Genomic DNA, 13,631 nt, shown 5'->3' with positions numbered 1-13,631 from the left:
TCAAAAAAAAAAAAAAAAAAAACTAGCCGGGCGAGGTGGCGGGCGCCTGTAGTCCCAGCTACTGGGGAGGCTGAGGCAGGAGAATGGTGTGAACCTGGGAGGCGGAACTTGCAGTGAGCAGCGATCACGCCACTGCACTCCAGCCTGGGCAACAGAGCAAGATTCTGTCACAAAAAAAAAAAAAAAGGCGGGGATATGTAAGAGATAAAACTTCTAAGTTTGCATGTCTAGAAAAGTCATTATTCTGCTTGCAAGAGGTAGAATTGTGTTACTAAAAAAAAAAATCTTTAAGTTCTAACCCCTGATATTTAGAAATGTATTTGGAAGTAGGACCTTTGCAGATACAATGAAATTAAAATGAGATCATGCTGGATGAGAATGGGCCCTAATCCAATGACTAGTGTTTTTATAAGATGAGGGAAATTGGCCAGGAATGGTGACTCATGCCTGTGATCCCAGCACTTTGGGAGGCCGAGGCGGGCAGGTGACTTGAGGCTAGGAGTTTGAGACCAGTTGGCCAACATGGCGAAACCCAGTCTCTACTAAAATACAAAAAATTAGCCAGGCGTGGTGGTGAGCACCTGTATTCCCAGCTGCTTGGGAGGCTGAGGCAGAAGAATTGCTTGAACCTGGGAGACAGAGGTTGCAGTGAGCTGAGATTGTGCCACTGCACTCCAGCCTGGGTGACAGAGCAAAACTCCATCTCAAAAAAAAAAAAGACGAGGGAAATTTGGAAACAGAAGACACAGGGGAGTATGTATGCCATGTGATGATCGAGGTAGAGACTGGAGTGATGCTCTGATGCAGGGCAGGCAATCCCCAGAATTGGGCTTAGTCTGAGAGGGTTCTTGGCTTTGCCCTGATGCGATCCAGTGGTGTTAGCAACTTGTATTGAAGCGGCATTGCACAGCAGCAGCAGAGGTACACTGCTCCTTGTGGAGGAGGGCTACCCCATAGGCAGTGTGCCCAGAGTTAGCAGCTCAGCAGCAGCTCTGCAATCCTATTTATACCCACTTTTAATTACATGCAAATTAAGGGATGAATTGTGCAGAAATTTTCCAGGAACAAGCAGTCCTCCTGCCTCAGCCTCGCAACATGCTGGGTGTGAGCCACTGTGCCCAGCCGAAAGTCTGATTTTTTATTCTTTGTTAACTGTAGTGGTTGAATTCTTGGTCTTGGTCAACAGACTGGTAAACTTCAGAGAAAAACAATTTGCTGGCTAAATATTTAGTAGTTTACAGGATGATGCAAAAGCTAGAGAACCAGGCTCAGTCTATTATGAGACACAAAACATGGCCAAAGACTACCCCAAGAATGGCCCACCTGGAATGCCACTACTGCTGCCAACTCAGCTGGGCCCTTGACACTGGTAGTTTCAATATGGCAGATTCTTTTCAGCTCTTCCCACTAGGAAGAGCAGTTCATTTCCCCACTTCTTGGATCTTGATCTCACTTTATGACTTGATCTGACCAACAGAATGCTGCAGAAGTGACACTGTGAGGGCTAGGCACAGTGACTCACACCCGTAATCCCAGCACTTTGGGAGGCCAAGGCAGGGGATTGCTTGAGCCTAGGAGTTCAAGGCCATCCTGGCCAACATAGCGAGACCCCCTTTCTACAAAAACAAAAATTAAACTTAACTGGGTGTGGTGACATGCATTTGTAGTTCCAGCTACTCAGGAGGCTGAGGTGGGAGGACCCCTTGAGCCCAAGAGGTTGAGGCTGCAATAAGCCATGATTGTACCACTCCATTCCAGCCTGGGCAACAGAGCAAGCTCCTGTCTTAAAAAATAAAAAAATAACAAAAAAGCGAATTGGAACTGAGGCATCTAAAAAAACTGGGAACCTCAAAATGCTAAACCTTCTGTGAAAAGTTGGGCCCAAAACAAAACAAACAAACAAACCAAAAAAAACCCCTCACCCTCCAGCATGGGTGAAACAAGGAGGTTTACTTCTTTTATCGAAATGGGTAAAGAGCCTCCCCCAACAACTCAAAGTCTGGGTTTGCACTTGGCATGAAATTGAATCTAAACTTATACCTCCTACAGGATCCAGGGGACCAGGCAAAGAAATTAACTCAAATATTGCCCCCGAGATCTGGAAGGCACGTCTGGCCCTTCCCTCCCAGACACTGTGGTTGCAGGTAAGACAATCAGGCCAGGATTTTATTCCATACCAGACTGATCTCCATACAATTTCCTCTTGCCCTTTACCCCCAGAGAAATAGGACATGTATGGACTCAGCTAGGCTGAGCTTGTGTGAACAGAGAGCTTGTCCACATGCTAGCTGATGGATGACTTCGATTTCTGCTTCTGCACTAGACGTGGGCAGTATTTCCTTGGAGCCCTTGGTCTGATTATCCTCCTCCCAGTGATAGAAACACTTTCCTTGCTATTCTGATCCAAATCCAAAGACGGTGACCTAGTGGATGAGAGAGGGACATATGTGTCAGCAGGCGGACTCCTGTCCTCACCCCTGCCTCCCTTCACTCAGCATCTGGGATGACAGGTTGCCCCTGGGAGCTGGGAGGAGACTGGAGCTCACCACCAGGAAACAGACTCTGGACACTCTCCTAGAGTCACTGAGGAGCCCAAAAAAGAGAATGTCAACTCGCTTCTTCTCATAATATTGGAGGAAGAGAGGGGAACCCCCAGGACATAAGAGAAGGGCATTCCAGGCAAATGGAATGGTGCATGAGGCAGCTCATGTGCCTGGGGATTTCTACGAGCCCATAATGAGAGCCTGGGAGACAGGAGGCAAGAGGAGGAGTCAGAACATGTAGAGTCTTTTTTTTTTTTTTTTGAGATGGAGTCTCACTCTGTCACCAGGCTGGAGTGCAGTGGCACAATCTTGACTAACTGCAACCTCCGCCTCCCGGGTTCAAGCAATTCTTCTGCCTCAGCCTCCCGAGTAGCTGGGACTACAGGCATGTGCCACCACGCCTGGGTATTTTTTCTATTGTTAGTAGAGATGGAGTTTCACCATATTGGCCAGGCTGGTGGTGAACTCCTGACCTCATGATCTACCCACCTCAGCCTCCCAAAGTGTTGGGATATAGGCATGAGCCACTATGCTTGGCCTACATGTAGAGTCTTGAAAGCCAGGCAGAAAACTTTAGACTCCATGCTGAAGGCATTGAGGAGCAGGAATTTTAAGAGAAGATACAAGAATCTTTCCTGCCTGGGCACAGTTGTGCAAGACACAGAACACAGCCTTGGGCCCCAGGGATGACACTGACCCTGGTAAGGCAGCCAGTTGTCCTGCTTGCACCTGGAGAGGAAGGGGGAGGGAACTGACCTGGGGCCCTTCCCACAGCAACCCACAGCCACATCCTACCCCTTTTCCTATTCCCCCTCACCATGTCTTTGCTATCTTCCACTCCACTAGGGAACCAGACCGTCTTCCAAAATCTGAGAAAGAATTGAAGGTGGAGGAGTTTGGGCCACAAGACCTGGGAAAGTCCTGCAAGTGTCTCCACTAAGCCAATAGAAGGTCTTCCCAGAGCCCCTGCTGTTATTCCCTGCAGTGACCTCCCCTCACCCCCACACAGAGAGTGTCTGGGGACACCTCCTCCATCACCTCATCACTTAGATCATCTGAAGTCCACACCAGGTCAGAGAGCTTCTGCAGCAGCATCTCCAGCTGCATCCAGGAGCCCTGGTCACTGGCATTCCTGGGATAGATGAAGCATTGTGGGTGGTTTGGTTCTTCACCTTCATCTCAAAGCCCTAGACTTGGGGCCCACTTCATCTTGGGAAGGGGAGCAGACACTGATGGAACTGTGGGGCAGGCCTGGCCCTCCTGTTCCCGCCCTCTCCCCAGCACCCACCTGAAAACCACAGGGTATTGGTCGATGTCGTTACCAAGGGTGAAGCCCTGCAAGGTATGTGGGCACCCCAACAGCACACAAGTCCCACAACAGAAATCAAAACAGCTCACCGAGAGCCTGGGAATCACTTTAGACAGCTTCCTCCACAATTTCTCAAGCTGGCTTCCTGAGTTCATGCCCTGGAAACAGAAAGAGGGAGATTGGGGGCTGGGCCCAGGGGAGAGAAAACAGAGCTGGGTGGGTGAGATCTCCACCCAGAGGCTGTGAAGACAGGGCCAAGGGCAGGGATTTGGGCAGAAGGTGGGAGATGGGTGAGGCCCAGGAAGCATGGCAGATAGGGCCGGGCCCAGTATTGACCACTGACCAACCACCAGGGCACAGTGTCAGAGGTCATAGACTCTCTTGTCCTCAACAGGTACCCCGTGGTCTTCCTGGAGCATGCATCAAGCCAGTTCCATTTGTGGGCTGTGTAGCCGCAGGAGGAGCAGTTGAGGGTCTCAGAAGGGCAGCCACACTTCCCCGAACTGAACCAAGGGCAGTTGCAATGTCGTAGTACCAAGTACATTCGTTTTTCCTGGGGTGCTGATTCAGGTGTCAGATCCAGATAGGGGGTCATCAGCCAGAGGATGAGCATCCAAAAAACCCACAGGACAAAAATCTGCCAGCGCTTCATGTCTGACCCAGGTGGTGGCTCCCGTGGTGGGCCGCAGACTGGCTTCTCTACCTGGAAGGACGAGGGGCTGAGGCCACAGGCAGCACCAGCTTCCCTCTGTCCTGTCGGCCTCCACAGCTCCCCATCCCTCCGACCTCCACCTCCTTCCAACCCCTCCTCTCCTGCCTCACTATCCATTTGCTCACCCCAAAAAAGGACTCTGACTAGGCATGGGGTGGAAGAGGCCAGGGCAGAGAGATAGCATGTGGCTAGTCCTGCAAGGGGAAGGAATACCTCAGTGGGGCCCTTGGTGTTATCCCAGTTATATCATAGATCTCATCACAAAGTACACATTGTGACCTCCCTCCTTTAGCCTGCCTGGAAAAAGCCACCACCTTTCTCTGACACCCAAACAACCTCCACTGGATGTAAGCTACATGAGGACAGGGGCTGAGCTAGTCTGTCTTCTTCACCTCTGCAGCTCTAAGACTTAGAATTATTTACTAAATATTTATGGATAAATAAACAGGTGTTGAGAGGGAAATTTTTTTTTTTTTTTTTTTTTTTGAGACGGAGTTTTTGCTCTGTCGTCCAGGCTGGAGTGCAGTGACGTGATCTTGGCTCACTGCAACTTCTGCCTGCCGGGTTCAAGCGATTCTCATGTCTTACCCTTCCAAGTAGCTGGGACTACAGGCACGTGCCACCATGCCTGGCTAATTTTTGTATTTTTAGTAGAGACGGGGTTTCGCCGTATTGGCCAGGGTGGACTCAAATTCCTGACCTCAAGTGATCCGCCCACCTCAGCCTCCCAAAGTGCTGGAATCATAGGCGTGAGCCACCATGCCCAGCTGGGAAATTTATTTTTTTTTAATTATTATTATTATTTTGAGACGGAGTTTCACTCTTGTCGCCCCGGCTGGAGTGCAGAGGCATGATCTCGGTGCACTGCAACTTCTGCCTCCCGGGTTTAAGTGATTCTCTTGCCTCGGCTTCCCAAGTAGCTGGGATTACAGGCGCCCACCACCATGCGTGGCTAATTTTTTTTGTATTTTTAGTAGAGATGGGGTTTCACCATGTTGGTCAGTCTGTTCTCTAACTCCTGACCTCAGGTGATCTACCCGCCTTGGCCTCCCAAAGCGCTGGGATTACAGGCGTGAGCCACCGCGCCCTGCCCCAGCTGGGAACTTTAAATACACTTATGTGTGATGCCCTCTCTGGAGTTGTGTGACATCAACTCAATCCTCTCTTGTAGTCTCTATACCCCATATCCAATAGCCTACTAGATTGCCACTTAGATGGCTCAGCGACATCTCACCTGAATAAGCCTGACTGAACCCAGCATTTTCCCTGTAAACCAACCCTTCCCAAAACTTCTCTCTCTTGTTTTGAGACAGAGTCTTGCGCCGTCACCCAGGCTGGAGTACAGTGGCGCAATCTCAGCTCACTGCAACTTCTGCCTCCAGGGTTCAAGCAATTCTCCTGCCTTTGCCTCCCGAGTAGCTAGGATTACAGAAGCGTGCCACCACACCCGGCTAATTTTTCGTATTTTTAGTAAAGACAGGATTTCACCATGTTGGCCAGGCTGATCTCGAACGCCTGATCTCAGGTGATCTGCTCACCTCGGCCTCCCAAAGTACTGGGATTACAGGCGTGAGCCACTGCACTCAGCCTCAAAACTTCTCTATCTCAATAAATGATTCCACCATGTACCCAGTTATTGAAACCAGAACTCATGTATTCTTGATTCCTCCTACTCCTATGATACCCAAATTCTTTCTTTCTTTTTTTTTTTTTTTTTTTTTTAAGGACAAAGTCTCTATCACCCAGGCAGGAGTGCAGTGGCACAATCTTAGCTCACTGTAGCCTGTGCCTCCAAGGTTCAAGCAATCCTTTTGTGTCTGGAATTGGTGGGTTCTTAGTCTCACTGACTTCAAGAATGAAGCTGCGGATGCTCCCGGTGTTACAGTTCTTAAAGATGGTGTGTCCAGAGTTTGTTCCCTCTGATGTTCGGACATGTTCGGAGTTTCTTCCATCTGGTGGGTTCGTGCGTGGTCTGGTTGGTCTCAGGAGTGAAGCTGCACGCCTTTGGGGTGAGTGTTATAGCTCATAAACCCAGTGCGGACCCAAAGAGTGGACCCAAAGAGTGAGCAGCAGCAAGATTTATTGCAAAGAGCGAATGAACAAATCTTCCACATTGTGTAAAGATACCAGGTTGCAGCTGCTAGCTGGGGCAGTCTGCTTTTATTCCCTTATCTGACCCCACCCACATCCTGCTGATTGGTCCATTTTACAGAGAGCTGATTGGTCCATTTTGACAGGGTGCTGATTGGCAGGTTTACAAACCTTTAGTAGACACAGAGTGCTGATTGGTGCATTTATAAACCTTGAGCTAGACACAAAGTGCTGATTGGTGCATTTACAATCCTTTAGCTAGACACAGCGAGCTAGACGAAAAGTTCTCCAAGTCCCCACTAGATTAGCTGGACACAGAGCACTGATTGGTGCATTTACAAACCTTGAGCTAGACCCAGAGTGCTGATTGGTGCATTTACAATCCTCTAGCTAGACATAAAACTTCTCTAAGTCCCCACCAGACTCAGTAGCCTAGCTGACTTCACCTGGTGGATCTCATGCCAGGGCCACAGGCAGAGCTGCCCGCCAGTTCTGTGCGGCGAGCCTGCACTCCTCAGACCTTGGGTGGTGGATGAGACCCTGTGCCGTGGAGCAGGGGGCAGTGCCCATCAGGGAGCCTCAGGCCATGTGGGAGCCCACTGGTGCGGGGGTGTGGGGCTTGGGCATGGTAGGCTGCAGGTCCCCAGCCCTGCCCTGTGGGGAGGCGGCTGAGGCCTGGCAAGAACCGAGGTCGGCGTGGGCCTCTGGCAGTGCTGGGGGACCCAGTGCACCCTCAGCAGCTGCTGGCCCAGGTGCTAAGCCCCTCACTGCCCGGGCCCATGGTGCTGGCCGGCCGCTCAGAGTCGGGCCCGCCGAGCCCACGCCCACCCAGAACTCGCTCTGGCCCGCATCCCGGGTTCCCGCCAACGCCTCTCCCTCTGCACCTCTTCACAAGCAGAAGGAGCCTGCTCCGGCCTGGCCAGCCCAGAGAGGGGCTCCCACAGTGCAGCGGCGGGCTGAAGGGCTCATCAAGCGCGGCCAGAATGGACGCAGAGGCCTAGTAGGCGCCGAGAGCAAGCGAGGGCTGCTAGCATGTTGTCTCCTCTCACTCTCACCTCAGCCTGCCAAGATGCTGGGACTACAGAAGTGTGCCACCACATTAGGCTTATTTATTTATTTAATTTATTTCTGAGACAGAGTCTCACTCTGTCGCCCAGGCTGGAGTGCAGTGGCACAATCTTGACTCACTGCAACCTCTGCCTCCCAGGTTCAAGTGATTCTCATGCCTCAGCCTCCCAGGTAGCTGGGACTACAGGCGTACAACACCGCACCTGGCTCATTTTTGTATTTTTTAGTAAAGACGGGGTTTCACTGTATTGGCTAGGCTGGTCTCCATCTGGCCTCAAGCAATCCGCCTACCTCGGTCTCCCAAAGTGCTGGAATTACAGGCATGAGCCCCTGAGCCTTTCTGATTTTTTTTTTTTTTTTTTTTTTTTTTAGGTGGAGATGGAGTTTACTGTGCCAGCCCTGTCTGGAACTCCTGAGCTCAAGTGATCCACCCTCCTTGACCTGTCAAAATGCTGGGATTACAGGCATGAACCACTGCGCCCAGCCTCAAATCCGTTTTTTAATTCATTTGTTTCTGTTTCTAAGTCATCTTCTTCATCTCCACTGCCATCCCCTTAATTCAATTGTAGTCTTGTAAAGGTAGTAAAATAATGAAAAATTTTAAGTTGTTTTTAAGGTTCAAGAAAAAAAACAGAACATTTTGGTTTTTTAAAAATCAAAACAGGCCGGGCACGGTGGCTCAAGCCTGTAATCCCAGCACTTTGGGAGGCCGAGACGGGCGGATCATGAGGTCAGGAGATCGAGACCATTCTGGGTAATACGGTGAAACCCCATCTCTACTAAAAAATACAAAAAACTAGCTGGGCGAGGTGGCGGGCGCCTGTAGTCCTAGCTACACGGGAGGCTGACGCAGGAGAATGGCGTAAACCCGGGAGGCGGAGCTCGCAGTGAGCTGAGATCCAGCTACTGCACTCCAGCCCGGTTGACAGAGCCAGACTCCCTCTCAAAAAAAAAAAAAAAAAAAAAAAAAAAAAAAAAAAATCAAAACGTTTTATTCAATGGGATAAGAACAAGTAAAATTGTTCATCTTAGCTAGAGGAAAGCTGCGCTGGATATTGCATAGCTTTTAAATCAATTCACCCAAAAATCTGAGTAAGGTCTGTAGGCTAGTTAATTATATCATACCAATGTCAAGTTCCAGGTTTTGAAAAAGTACCATATGGGCCGGGCACAGTAGCCCACACCTGTAATCCTAGCATTTTGGGAGGCAAGGTGGGCGGATCACCTGAGGTCAGGAGTTCAAGACTAGCCTGACCAACATGGAGAAGCCATGTCTCTATTAAAAATACAAAATTAGAGGGGCGTGGCGGCGCATGCCTGTAATTCCAGCTACTCGGGAGGCTTAGGCAGGAAAATCACTTGAACCTGGGAGGTGGAGGTTGCGGTGAGCCGAGATTGGGCCACTGAACATGATTTTACCTGGGCAAAAAGAGTGAAACTCTGTCTCAGAAAAAGAAAAAGTACTATATGTACTATATGGTAAGACACTACCATTAAGAGAAAATGAAGGCCAGGCACAGTGGCTCATGCCTGTAATCCCAGCACTTTGGGAGGCCAAGGTGGGGTTTGAAGCTTGAAGCTAGGAGTTTGAGACCCGCCCAGGCAACACAGCAAGACCCCTTCTCTACACACACACACACACACAATTAGCCGGGCATGGTGGTGTGCGTCTTTATTCCTAGCTACTTGGGAGGTTCAGGTGGGAGGATCACTTGAGTCCAGAAGTTAAAGGCTGCAGTGAGTTGTGATAGCAGCACTGCACTCCAGCCTGGGTGACAGAGCAAGACTCTGTCTCTGAAAAAATAAAGCAAAAATAAAGAATAAAATGGGAAAATGAATGATGGGTACATGGGACTTTTCCGTACTATTTTTTACGATTTCTTGTGTGCCTATGGTTATTTCAAAATAAAAAAGTTTAAAAAATTATCTACCAGCCTGGGCAACATGGGGAGACCCTATCTCTACAAAAAATACAAAACTTGGCCATTGTGGTCCCAGCTACTTAGGAGGAGGCTGAGGTAGGGATCGCTTGAGCCCAGGAGGTCGAGGCTTTGGTGATCTGTGATCGTGCCACTGCACTCCAGCCTGAGTGACAGAGTGAGACCTTGTCTCAAAGAAAAAACAAATCATCTAGGAAAAGATGCATAGCAAGTTTTATTGCTATTTCATTTACATCAACTGCTATAATTTTTTTTTTTTCTTCTTTGAAATGGAGCCTTGCTCTGTTGCCAGGCTAGAGTGCAGTGGCCTGATCTCAGCTCACTGCAACCTCTGCCTCCTCGGTTCAAGAGATGCTCAGCCTCCGGAGCAGCTGGGAGTACAGGTTTAGACTCCAGCTAATTTTTGTATTTTTAGTAGAGATGGGGTTTCACCGTGTTGACCAAGATGATCTCGATCTCTTGACCTTGTGATCTGCCTGCCTCTGCCTCCCAAAGTGCTGGGATTACAGGCATGAGCCACTGTGCCTGGCCAGCTGGTATAATTTTTTAAATTTTTGTAAACTCATAAAATTTCCCATTTAACCATTTAAAAAAATATTTTGGCCTGGTGTGGTGGCTCATGCCTGTAATCCTAGCACTTTGGGAGGCTGAGGCAGGCGGATTGCCTGAGCTCAGGAGTTCAAGACCAGCCTGGGCAACACGGTGAAACCCCATCTCTACTAAAATACAAAAATTAGCCAGGCGTGGTGGCGTGCACCTGTAATCCCAGCTACTTGGGAGGCTGAGGCAGGAGAATTGCTTGAACCGGGGAGGCAGAGGTTGCAGTGAGCCAAGATCATGCCACTGTACTCCAGCCTAGGAGACAGAACGAGACTGTCTTTAAAAAAAAAAAGTTCCGAGATACAGGGCAGGAGCGGTGGCTCACGCCTCTATGCCTATAATCCCAATACTTTGGGAGGCCAGGGCAGGAGGATTACAAGGTCAAGGGATTGAAACCATCCTGGCCAACATGGTGAAACCCCATCTCCACTAAAAATACAAAAATGAGTTGGGTATAGTGGCGCGTGCCTGTAATCCCAGCTACTCAGGAGGCTGAGGCAGGAGAATCATTTAAACCCGGAAGGCGAAGTTGCAGTGAGCTGAGATCGAGCCACTGCACTCCAGCCTGGCCACAGACTCCGTCTCAAGAAAAAAAAAAAAGAAGAAAGTTCCGGGATACATGTGCAGGTTTGTTACATAGGTAAATGTGTGCCATGGTGGTTTGCTGCACCTATCAACCCATCACATAGACATTAAGCCCCGCCTGTATTAGCTGTTCTGATGCGCTCCCCCTCACTGGCCTGCCCACCAGGCAGGCCCCAGTGTGTATTGTTCCCCTCCCTGTGTCCACTTGCTCTCATTGCATTTTATCCATTTTTTTAATGTGCAACCATCATCACTACCTAGTCTCAGAACACATTCATCACTCCAAGCATATTCTAGTGAATAATACATTGAATAAGACTAGAGTCAATAATATGACATTCATATCCCCACTACCCATTTTTTCCAGATCTTAACATTTCTTTGCTTTTGCTGTTCTGGTATTTAGGTATGAATATATGTTCATTTGTCCTGTTAAGAGTACATTCAGGCTTCCTAAATATGAGAACTCTTTTTTTTTTTTTTTCTTGAGACAGAGTTTCACTCTTGTTGCCCAGGCTGGAGTGCAATGGCGCGATCTCGGCTCACCGCAACCTCCACCTCCCAGGTTCAAGCAATTCTCCTGCCTCAGCCTCCAGAGTAGCTGGGATTACAGGCATGCACCACCACGCCCAGCTAATTTTGTATGAGAACTCTTGCCTTTCATCAATTCTGGATAATTCTCAGTCATTTCTTTCAAATATTGCCTCTCCCTTATTCTCAGTATTTCCTCCTATTAGAAAATTCCTATTAGGCAAATGTTGGATTTTTTTTCTTTCTATCCTTCAAGTATCTGAATCTCTCTTTTACATCTATGATTTTATTTCTCTATATTACATTATGGGTAATCTTTTTCAGCTCCATCTTTCTGTTCAATATTTCTCTCTCTCTCTCTATTTTTTTTTTTTTTTTTGAGACAGAGTTCTCACTTTGTTGCCCAGGCTGGAGTAAAGTGGCCTGATCTCAGCTCACTGGAACCTCCACCTTCCAGGTTCAAGCAATTCTCCTGCCTCAGCCTCCCAAGTAGCTGGTATTACAGACGTTCATCACCACACCTGGCTAATTTTTGTATTTTTAGTAGAGATGGGGTTTCACCATGTTGGCCAGGCTGGTCTCAAACTCTTAACTTCAGGTGATCCACCCGCCTTGGACTCCCAAAGTGCTGGGATTACAGGTGTGAGCCACTGCACCCGGCCAATATTTCTCCCTTTAACTGTTCCTAATTGGTTGTTTAGGCCTTCTACTGGTTTTAAAACTTAAATGACTATTTTTCATTTCTAGAAATTCTTTGCAATGTACTTTCAGTCTTTTTCCCCCCCCCCCATGGGGTCTCGCTCTGTCACCAAGGCGGGTGTGCAGTGGTGCAATCTCGGCTCACTGCAACCTCCACTTCCCAGGTTCAAGTGATTCTCCTGCCTCAGCCTCCTGAGTAGCTGGGATTACAGGCGTGCGCCTGCCATCTTAGGAAAGTCAATTCACCTCTTGGCTTCCTCATCTATAAAATGAGACTTGAAGTAGCACCTAGGCTGCACATACAGTGGCTCACATCTGTAATCCCAGCACTTTGGGAGGCTGAGACAGGTGGATTGCCTGAGGCCAGGAGTTAGAAACTAGCCTGGCCAACATGGCAAAACCCCATCTCTACTACAAATATAAAAATTAGCTGGGCATGGTGGTGTGCACCTGTAATCCCAGCTACGCAGGAGGCTGAGGCACAAGAATTGCTTGAACCTGGGAAGTGGAGGTTACAGTGAGCTGAGATCACGCCACTGCACTCTAGCCTGGGTGACAGAGCAAAACTCTGTCTCAAAAAAAAAAAAATAGCACCTAACTCCCACGTTGTTTTGAGGGTGAAATGGATTACAGCAATGGGCATATTGTCCATGTTCAGTTAGTATTAGTTTCTCCTTGCCTTTGCTCCTTCCTTGGTGAGCTGCAGCCTGAGGGCTGAGTCAGGCTGCCACAAGTCACCCAACTCCAGTGTCCCTCCTCTTCCTTTCTGTGGAAGCATTCCCTAACCCAGCATGTTGGTCACTTTCTCTTACAGACTCCCATGGTCCCCTGTGCCACCTCTTATCAAAGTTTTGATCTTAAGTCATTGAATGATTTGAGCTATGAACTTTGAAATAAAACAGATTGGAGTTTAGATATTATCTTATTAGTCACTCAAAGCTTTTAATCAGGGATGATAATAGCAGTTAGTGTCTAAGGTTGTTTTTGTTGTTGTTTTGTTTTTAGAGACAGGGTCTTGCTATATTGCCCAGGCTGGTCTAAAACTCCTGGGCTCAAGTGATCCTCCCTCTCCTGCCTCAGTCTCCCAAGTAGCTGGAACTACAGGTGTGTACCACTGTGCATGGCCTAAGGTTGTTGTGAAGATGAACTGACATGATATAGGTGAAGATAAAAGAGTTCACAACAGGGCAGGTGCGGTGGCTCATGCCTGTAATCCCAGCACTTTGGGAGGCCAAGGCAGGCAGATCACTTGAGGTCAGAGTTCGAGACCAACCTGGCCAACATGGTGAAACCCCATTTCTACCAAAAATATAAAAAATTAGCCAGGTGTAGTGGCAGACCCCTGTAATCCCACTACTCGGGAGGCTGAGGCATGAGAATCGCTTGAACCAGGGAGGCGGAGGTTGCAGTGAGCTGAGATTGCACCACTGCACTCCAGCCTGGGTGACAGAATGAGATTCCGTCTCAAAAAAAAAAAAAAAGTTTACCACCATATCTGCCACATAGTAGGGGCTTGATAAATGCTAGCCTTTTTTTTTTTTTTTTTTTTTTTT

At 48.5% G+C, this 13,631-nt stretch overlaps 1 protein-coding gene across 2 annotated transcripts in view; it reads right to left on the bottom strand.

Annotated features, from left to right (window-relative positions):
- Positions 1 to 4,783, bottom strand: part of C10H20orf173 (chromosome 10 C20orf173 homolog) — a 7,106-nt gene extending 2,323 nt beyond the window's left edge. The window contains exons 1-6 of one of the 2 annotated variants that reach the window (XM_025400118.1): positions 4,690 to 4,783; positions 4,196 to 4,555; positions 3,832 to 4,010; positions 3,582 to 3,675; positions 3,361 to 3,412; positions 2,142 to 2,423 (exon numbers count right to left, since the gene is read on the bottom strand). In XM_025400118.1, the coding sequence (XP_025255903.1) occupies positions 3,386 to 3,412; positions 3,582 to 3,675; positions 3,832 to 4,010; positions 4,196 to 4,504 (609 nt within the window). In that variant the 5' untranslated portion in view covers positions 4,505 to 4,555; positions 4,690 to 4,783 and the 3' untranslated portion in view covers positions 2,142 to 2,423; positions 3,361 to 3,385. Of the gene's footprint in view, positions 1 to 2,141; positions 2,424 to 3,360; positions 3,413 to 3,581; positions 3,676 to 3,831; positions 4,011 to 4,195; positions 4,556 to 4,689 lie in introns of those variants that run through there. The other variant, XM_025400119.1, reaches the window with a different exon arrangement.
- Between the last annotated feature and the right edge of the window lie 8,848 nt (positions 4,784 to 13,631).

Source organism: Theropithecus gelada, chromosome 10 (genome assembly GCF_003255815.1).
Source record: "Theropithecus gelada isolate Dixy chromosome 10, Tgel_1.0, whole genome shotgun sequence".
NCBI classification, from domain to species: Eukaryota; Metazoa; Chordata; class Mammalia; order Primates; family Cercopithecidae; genus Theropithecus; species Theropithecus gelada.
The sequence above is the reverse complement of the archived record's forward strand: the minus strand, read 5'-3'. Positions and strand labels throughout refer to the sequence as shown.